Here is an 8,959-nt window from a genome sequence, read left to right as displayed (position 1 = left end):
TAATAATAATAATAATAATAAGAAGAAGAAGAAGAAGAAGAAGAAATGATGGTAACGAGGATGACAATGACAGATGATTAAAATGATCAATGAGAATCGTAACAATAATGATGGCATTATAGTAATATTAATAATAATAATAATGATAATAATAATAATAAAAACAAAAAGAAGCACAAAACCAGATGGGGCAGGATGAAATTTGATAAAAGGAAAAGAAAAAAAAAAATCTATGGTGAAAAGTTTGACAAACGATTTTTTTTTTTTTACCCCCTTATTAATTAACGACAGGCAGACAGATTTTCTTGGAATGATCTATCAGATCTAGCAAGTTTAAGTAAAATTCCTTTACAAACAGAACTCAGCCAACTGCACCAATAAGTCAACAATATTAATAATATTTTTTCTTCTTTTTTTTATCTAATTTTTTTTTGGTCTTTTTGATTTTTTTTTTTTCATTTTCGTTTTTTTTTTTTTTTTAAGTCTGAAATCAGCTCATACCAATCACTGAAAATACAAAATATAACTTATATATATATATTTTTTTAATTATTGTTTTGTTGTGTTTGTTTGCTTCTTATGGACATGTAGAAATTAAGAAACAAAATGACACAGAAGTTTCTAGAGCCAAAAATCCAACATGGAGGGAGAGGGGGGAGATGGTGAAAGAGAAAAGAAGCTAGAAATGGTGACGATGATGATGATGATGGCGATGATGATGATAATAATGATGATGATGATTGTTACTAAGATATATATTATATATATATATTTTTTTGTCTTCTTTCTGCTAGTATGTATCACAAAACCTTCAAGTAGTCAAAATCAACACTTTATGTAAAGCTAAATCAGAGAAATATTAGAGATGCTTAAATATACAAATTATTTTTCAGACCAGTTATTTGTTTGTTTGCTTTTTTTTTTTTTGGGGTTTCTTTTTCTTCTTTTATTATTATCCAAACGAATTGTATGATAAATGTTCACAGCTTCAATGACTGAAACCATTTGATGTTTATTCTCACATTAGAGCAGTATTGGTATGAATGATAAATGTGCAAAGAGGCTAAACCTGCCTTGCAAAAAAATCCAATGTGTATATATACAAATGCAGTAAAACTCCAACAGCAGTTTAAGAACTATGACACAAATGGCTCTGCAATGGAGTCAAAGTTTCATTATGAAGAAAATTTATTATTATTATCATTATTTTTTTTTTGTTTATTTTAACAGAATATCTTTTAGTCTTTAATATTTTTTTTTTGTTTCACTTTCATCAATATGTTTATTTAGCAAAAATGAAAAGAAAGGAAAAAGAAAATGATACAAGTGGACAATGGGATTAAAATTAGTGAAGATATTTTCAATCAGTAACGATAACACCAATGTTTTTGATAGCAGTGCCTCCCCACATTTGTCATAGAACAATCTTCATTCTAAGAGTTTAAATTATTTATAAATGCCTAAGAATATAAAAGAAAGAACAAATAAGCTTACGCGGTTGACTAAATGCTTGAACGGTTTTACACCAGAATAAAAATACATATATTTTTTTTTTTTTTTTTTTACAAAACTGTAATTTTGAAATCATAATAATAATAATAATAATCTTTTCTACTCTAGGCACAAAGCCCGAAATTTTGGGGGAGGGGGGGCCCAGTCAATTAGATCGACCCAAGTATTCAACTGGTACTTAATTTATCGACCCCGAAAGGATAAAAGGCAAAGTTGACCCAGGTGGCATTTGAACTCACAACATGAAGACAGACGAAATACTGCTAAGCATTTTGCCTGGCATGCTAATGATTCTGCCAGCTCACAGCCTTAATAATAACAATAATAATAAAAATAATAATAATAATAATAATAATAATCCTTCTATTAAAGTCTCAAGGTCGAAATTTGGGGAAGAGGGCTAGTTGATGACATTGACCTCAGCATTCAACTGGTACTTGTTTTATCAACCCCGAAAGGATGAAAGGCAAAGTTGACCTCGGAGGAATTTGAACTCAAAACATAAAGATGGGTGAAACGCTGTTAAGCATTTTGCCTGGCATGCTAACGATTTGGCCAACTTGCCACACTAAAGTAATAATAATAACGATAATAATAATGATAATAATAAACACCCAACAATTCTGTAAACTTTATGCAAAAGCTTAGTTTCTTTTCTTTCTTTTGATATTCGACAAAGTTAAAAGACAATAAAATAAATGTCAGAAAATACATGCTAAAAACAACTCCAAAAAGATTATGTGGGAAAGACTTACATCTACGAAGGCAAGTTCCACCATACATGATACTGAGTGGTTATCGAGATTGTGAATGATTCCTCTAGGTATGTGATTTATTCTAAAATCGTATTCCAAATGCAGGCAGATGATATGAAGATCCTTACTAAGATTTCCTAAATTATTTATGTCCATCTCAGCATTTATATCAATTTTAGTCAGAACTCATATGTTCAATAAATACATAAGAATTTCTCTCCTATAGGAACGTTCTAAAATTTAATCAAAATAGGGGGTAATAATGATTGAATATCATCATGAGTACCCCTAATTTAAAACATTTTTTTTAAAGGTATTATTGTATCAATCATTTAGCATTTAAATCAGCTGTACCGGGCCCAAATATTCTATTTGTTTTATGTTCAAACCAGCTAGATCGGGCCTCTCACACCTACCCTACAATGGCATTCTAAAAATAAACAGTCACAACATTGAAATTCTCAAAGCTACGAGATAATGCAAGATTAATTGAAAAACAATGTGAAGAAATAAGCAATACATTTGACAGAGTAATCTGAATACTAAAGGGCGAGAGGGGTCATACGAAACAATCAAATGAAATTAAAGTCTATTGGAACTCGGAGCTTACTGTGGTTTTAATTTAAAGAAGAGACACAGCTCAAATCAAAGTAAATTAGAAGATAATAAATATATATTTAAAATTTTTATTAAAAAAAATTTTTTTTTAAAAATATTTTGGCGTAATTAAATACTGAGAAAATTTCACTAAAAGAACGCAATAGATGAGATAACATCACTAAATATATCAAATATCATGATTAGATATAGCAAAATTGATGATTGATCTGATCCTATTTGACTAATCTTTCATATTTCAGACATATTTATATTTAAGAATGTAAATTACTGAATAATGAGTGTTTCCAACATAAAATGCCACTGTCTTACTATAAGTAAGAGAAAGTAAAAGACTGAATCGGTAATACATAATATTGGTACCAAGCAATGACAAGACAAGACAAACATGTCCAAATATCTGAGGACCATTCACCCCCATGATAGCTTTAAAAAAAAAGGCAACAAATGTCATAAAAATAACCCTTCCTACTAAAGGCACAAGGCCTGAAATTTGTGGGGAGGAGACTAGTTGATTACATCAACCCCAGTATTTCACTGGTACTTAATCTATAGACTTGAAAGGACTAAAGGCAGAGTTGACCTTAGTGGAATTTGAACTCGGAACGTAGTGACAAACGAAATACTGCTAAGCACTTTGCCCGGCATCCTAACGATTCTAATTAATTAGAATAATGATTCAGTGTTTAGATCATTGTTATGTTTGATTTAGTAGACATGATAACCTAAGAAATAGATATAATATTGGATCTACTTTAATGATTTGTACTTTGATCAGAAATACTATCTGGTGACATCTTAATTAGATTTTTTATTGATCTTGAATCTTGATCAAGCAAACAGATCAATATATGGTTAATGCGATAACAGTCAAACGTGTTTTGAATTTTTTATGAGATAAAAGTTTTACAGTAATGAAAAAAAAAAAAAAAAAAAAAAAAATTGAATCAAATATTTTTTTAAAATTCAACTATAAAATTAATATCTAATTAGTGTAGAAACTGATTTAGACATGTCTTAATATTCTGGTGATTTGTGTTAATTTGTAGTTACACGTCAGTTCTGAGGAGATTCAGAAAAGATATGGCATGAATTAAAGAAACAGAACCTTTGTAGAGGATCTTTAAGTAGGTGTGAAGAATGTAGTGTAAATGAGATAGAATGTTCTAGAACTGGCAGAAAATAAAAGATCGCTTATTAACAAAATGTATTGAGGACTGCTTTTATAGGTATACAAGCTTAAAAAATAGTTTATGAGAAAGTGATAGTAAAAGATATTTTTTTTAAAAATCACATTTTTGTCTTGTTATTTGAGTGTTGACATATAACATCACAGTTGTGTTGTTTTCTTCAATAAGGTGAGGAGAAAAAAATTGTGGTCCACTAGAAGGGTATCTAAAAGCAGCAGCACCTGCAGCAAATCCTTTTAATGTAGTTATAGTAGCTGTTGTTGTTAGGAAGATTATAAAAAAAAAAGAAAAAAAAAAAATCAGTTGCTGCTTTTCCTCTGTTTTACATAGCACAACTCTGGTCTACATTGGCAGTGGCACATACCAACTTTACACTTGGCAAGTATATTTATCTAGTGAAAGAAGAAAATTTCATGTCTTTTCAAGCAAAGTCTTCAAATCTTCAAAGAGCTAAACAAAAAAACAAAAAACAAAAAACAAAAAGAAAATTAACAAGATAGTAACAGATAACGATGTTAATTAATTCAAAAGATTTAAGTTAATTTGAAGAAGTGGATTGTTTCATATATGAATCATACAGAATCTGGGTATCTAACAACCTAAAATGGCAAACCTATGAAGGAGTTTGAGCTTAATTCCACCGGCTTGCAGTTAAATATTCTTTTGGAACCATATTCAATTTATGTAATAGTTATTAATCTTGATATGGTTACAAAAATCATTAACCCTTTAGCATTTCAACTGGCCATATCTGATGCAAATATTCTGACTGTTCTATGTTCAAACCTACTAGATCTGGCCTCTTACACATACCCCACAATGTCATTCTAAAAATATATACAATCACATCATCAAAACCTTAAAGCTCCAAAAATAAGTGTTACATTTTGATAGAGCAATTTGAATGTTAAACAATGTTTGAATCTCAATGGTTGGGTGTCTGAGCAGAGTTGATTTAACATTTCCTTTGATGGTGCCACGTAAAAAGCACCCAGTACACTCTGTACAGTGATTGGTGTTAGGATGGGCGTCCAACTGTAGGAACCAAGCCAAAACAGACAATAGGATCTGGTGCAACCCCTGACCTTGCCAGCTCCAGTCGAGTCATCTAACCCATACCAGCATGGGAAACGGATATTGAATGATGAGGAGCCAGTCAGGCGGGCCTGGCATTGATCACTTTCGGATGGTGGCAACGGTTCTGCCAATCCACAATAACAACAAAATTAATAAATATCTCTTATTGTATATTACACTAGAATGTTCTAAGGAATTAGCTAATCTTTTCTAATTTGGGTAAAAGGCCAGCAATTTTAGAGAGAAGGGGAAGTCAATTACATCGACCCCAGTGTTTGACTGGTACTTATTTTATCAACCCTTAACAAATGAAAGGCAAAGTTGACCACAGCAGTATTTGAACTCAGAACATAAAGCTGCAATAAAACTCCACTAAACACTTTTGGTCTGGCATGGTAATGATTCTGCTAGCTTAGTACCTTCAAGAAATTAAATAACAAAAATATAGAAAAAAAGGGGTAGTTTGGTTTGAAATACCTTGAGGATCCAAGCTCTGTTTTGGAGACACTGATTGATAACTTCAGAATTGTCCAAATAATTGCCACTTTCTTTGATAATATTTATCTGTTAATGAAACGGAAGAGTAGTTTATTAAGCAAAGGAAAACCAAAAATTGAGACAGAAAGAAGCATCAGAAACTAGTGTTAAGCCTTGTTATCCTACAGGGGTCAAGCTTAACCCTTTCATACAAACCAATCTGAAATTTTCTGTGGCTTATACTGTCAGAAACAACTTAACCCTTTAGCATTTAAACCAACCATATCTGGTGGCCCAAATATTCTGCCTCTTTTATGTTCAAACCAGCCAGATCTGGCCTCTCACACCAGCCCTACAATATCATTCTAACATTCAACAGTTGCTTCATCAAAATCTCAAAGCTACAGGATAACCGATGGAAGTTTATTTACCTCCCCCAAAAATATAACCTTAGAGAGAAAAGCAAAACTTGATATTTGTCACTCCACCCCACCAAAAAGAACTGTACCAATGAGTGGCTGTGTGGTAAGTAGCTTGCTTACCAACCACATGATTCCGGGTTCATTCCCACTGCATGGCACCTTGGGCAACTGTCTTCTACTATAGCCTTGGGCCCACCAAAGCCTTGTGAGTGGAATTGCCGAACCGTTAAGTCATAGGACACAAACACACCAACACCAGTTGTCAAGTGGTGATGGGGGAGACAGACACTGACACAAAAACACACACACACAAGCTTCTTTCAGTTTCCGTCTACCAAATCTACTCACAAGGTTGGCCCGAAGCTATATAAGACACTTCGCCAAGATGCCCTATGGGACTGAACCCAGACCCATGTGGTTGGGAAGCAAGTTTCTTACCACACAGCCACTCCTGCATCTTTAATTTTATAAAATATATATTTCCAAATAAACCTTGCTCTCAATTTTTTTTTTATTTCATTTATTTGTCTATTTATGGTCTGTAATTTTAATTTACCTGTAAGGTGAGAGACAAATTTTGATTGTGTGAGTTTATGTGTGAATTTATTACATTCTGCCGTTTTGTTAAAACATAAATTCCAGTATTTTGTGCTATTTTAATGTTATGATGCACCTGTTTTTAAGTTTATTTAAGAAGCTTTTGATAAAACATGTTTCAAAGACTACCTTCATACAGCAATAAATAAAAAATATCTTTGTCCTACAAAACCAGTTGAACATTACTGAGAACTACAATAACTAAAGGTTTAAAATTCCTGTTTCTAACCCAAACCCTATTAACCCCAGGACAACGGGGATTTTGCTAATCAAGCAACTAGGTTGCATTGATGCATAACCAGCCCATTTAAAAAGTATCTTTGAATCATTGGGTGACATGCCATGCTTGAGGAAACTTATTCAGTCAAGTAAAATCAAAAATCAAATCACAACCAAAAATGGAAATTGTAGTTGTGGCCAATGCCAGTGCCACCTGACTGGCTCTTGTGCTGGTGGCACGTAATAAGCACCATTCATGCATGGGTCATTGCCAGTGCTGCCTGACTGGCTTCCCATGCTGGTGGCACGTAAAAAGCACCATCCGAACATGGTCGATGCCAGTCCCCCTCGCCAACTGCCCGGTAGCACGTAAAGAGCACCATCAGAATGCAGCCAATGCCAGTGCTGCCTGACTGGCTTCTATGCTGGTAGCACATAAAAAGCACCCACTACACTCTCGGAGTGGTTGGCATTAGGAAGTGCACCAGGCTGTAGAAACTCTGCCAGATCAGATTGGAGCCTGGTGCAGCCTCCTGGCTTACCAGTCCCCAGTCAAACCATCTAACCCATGCCAGCATGGAAAACGGATGTTAAACAATGATGATGATGATCTAATCAGCCTATCAGTTAGCAGGTGAACCGGTACTAACTCAGGCAACAGGTTGTAAGTTTATGTCAACCATTTTAAATAAGTTAGTTCCTGTTATATTGTCAGTGACGATATGTGATGTGTGGGTGTGTATAACAATATATCACAGTATCAAATATAAAAAGCAATGTAACAAAAGTTGGTTATCTTATTATAACCATTTGCACAATAACAATGCAATACTCCAATACAGAATCAATTATAAAACTAAATGCTCTCACAGTTTGACCTCAACTGTCTACTGGCTCATCTGTCTACTGTCTACTGTCTACTGTCTACTGTCTACTGGCTCATCTGTTTAATGTCTGCTTTCCATGCTGGGATAGGCCTGACGGTTTGACTGGGGACTGGCAAGCCAAGAGGCCGCACCAGGCTCCAATCTGATCTACAGCTGTTTTTTGGTGGGATGAGTTCTCCAAGATATGTTTAAGACTGTTCTCAACATTTGGGTGTAAATTCCATGTAGCTCGGATTCTAGTTTGCTGGTAAGCATCCAGGCTGTTGCTCCATATAAAAGGACTGACTCTAACTGAACGTTTTAGAGAGTAGACTTATAAAATGTTCCTAATCATTCAGTTGGCTGCCTGTCGAGTAGGTCGGTTTAAAATAAACTAATATCCGACATCAACAACTGGAACATAGTTTTCTGTTTAGGAGGTACTCAATGGGGTATAAAACTAACAAGCTAGAATTATAAAAGGATAAAATTGTTTCAAGCCAAAAAATTAAAGCAGAGAATACTTTATATTGCAAAAAATAAAAATTTCTAATACTTTATACCTTTGCTAAGCACCTTTCATAGATGTGGTACTTGAAATGATATAAGCTATGATAGGAGCCAACATACATAGCAGCTGTTTTGCCTATCATGAATTCCTGAAAGAAAAAGATATACACACATTATATTTACATACATGCTCTGAAAGTAAAGTAATTTTTCATAAAGTGAAAAATAAAGTCATTCGCATCAGTCTTCTTCTTAGTTTGAAATACAAACTACACCAACATAAATTGGTCCTACAAACAAAATAAGTTTATCTTGAAACAAAATCCAAGTCAACAAGGAAAACAAAGGCAGGTAAATATAATTAACTATATATTTATACACTTCATCATCTTGCCCAGGGAAATATAACTCACTATAGACTGTATGACGCATGCGTACGAACAGCCATGCTACATGGCAGTGAAACATGGGCTGTAACTGCTGAGGACATACGTAAGCTCGCAAGGAATGAAGCCAGTATGCTCCGTTGGATGTGTAATGTCAATGTGAATACCCGTCAGAGTGTAAGTATCTTGAGAGAAAAGCTGAACATTAGAAGCATCAGTTGTGGTGTGCAAGAGAGACGATTGCGCTGGTATGGACATGTGGTGAGAATGGATGAGGATAGCTGCGTGAAAAAGTGCCACACCCTAACAGTTGAGGGAACCCGTGGAAGA

General features: G+C 34.0%; 1 protein-coding gene across 1 annotated transcript in view; it reads right to left on the bottom strand.

Moving 5' to 3' along the window:
* Window positions 1–186: 186 nt before the first annotated feature.
* The window catches only part of LOC106877154 (uncharacterized), a 128,285-nt gene continuing 119,512 nt past the window's right edge, over window positions 187–8,959 (bottom strand). The window contains exons 16-18 of the mRNA XM_052971497.1: window positions 8,297–8,392; window positions 5,630–5,716; window positions 187–4,525 (exon numbers count right to left, since the gene is read on the bottom strand). Of these exons, the coding sequence (XP_052827457.1) occupies window positions 4,487–4,525; window positions 5,630–5,716; window positions 8,297–8,392 (222 nt within the window). The 3' untranslated portion in view covers window positions 187–4,486. The remainder of the gene's footprint in view (window positions 4,526–5,629; window positions 5,717–8,296; window positions 8,393–8,959) is intronic.

This window comes from Octopus bimaculoides, chromosome 11 (genome assembly GCF_001194135.2).
Source record: "Octopus bimaculoides isolate UCB-OBI-ISO-001 chromosome 11, ASM119413v2, whole genome shotgun sequence".
NCBI lineage: Eukaryota > Metazoa > Mollusca > Cephalopoda > Octopoda > Octopodidae > Octopus > Octopus bimaculoides.
The sequence above is the reverse complement of the archived record's forward strand: the minus strand, read 5'-3'. Positions and strand labels throughout refer to the sequence as shown.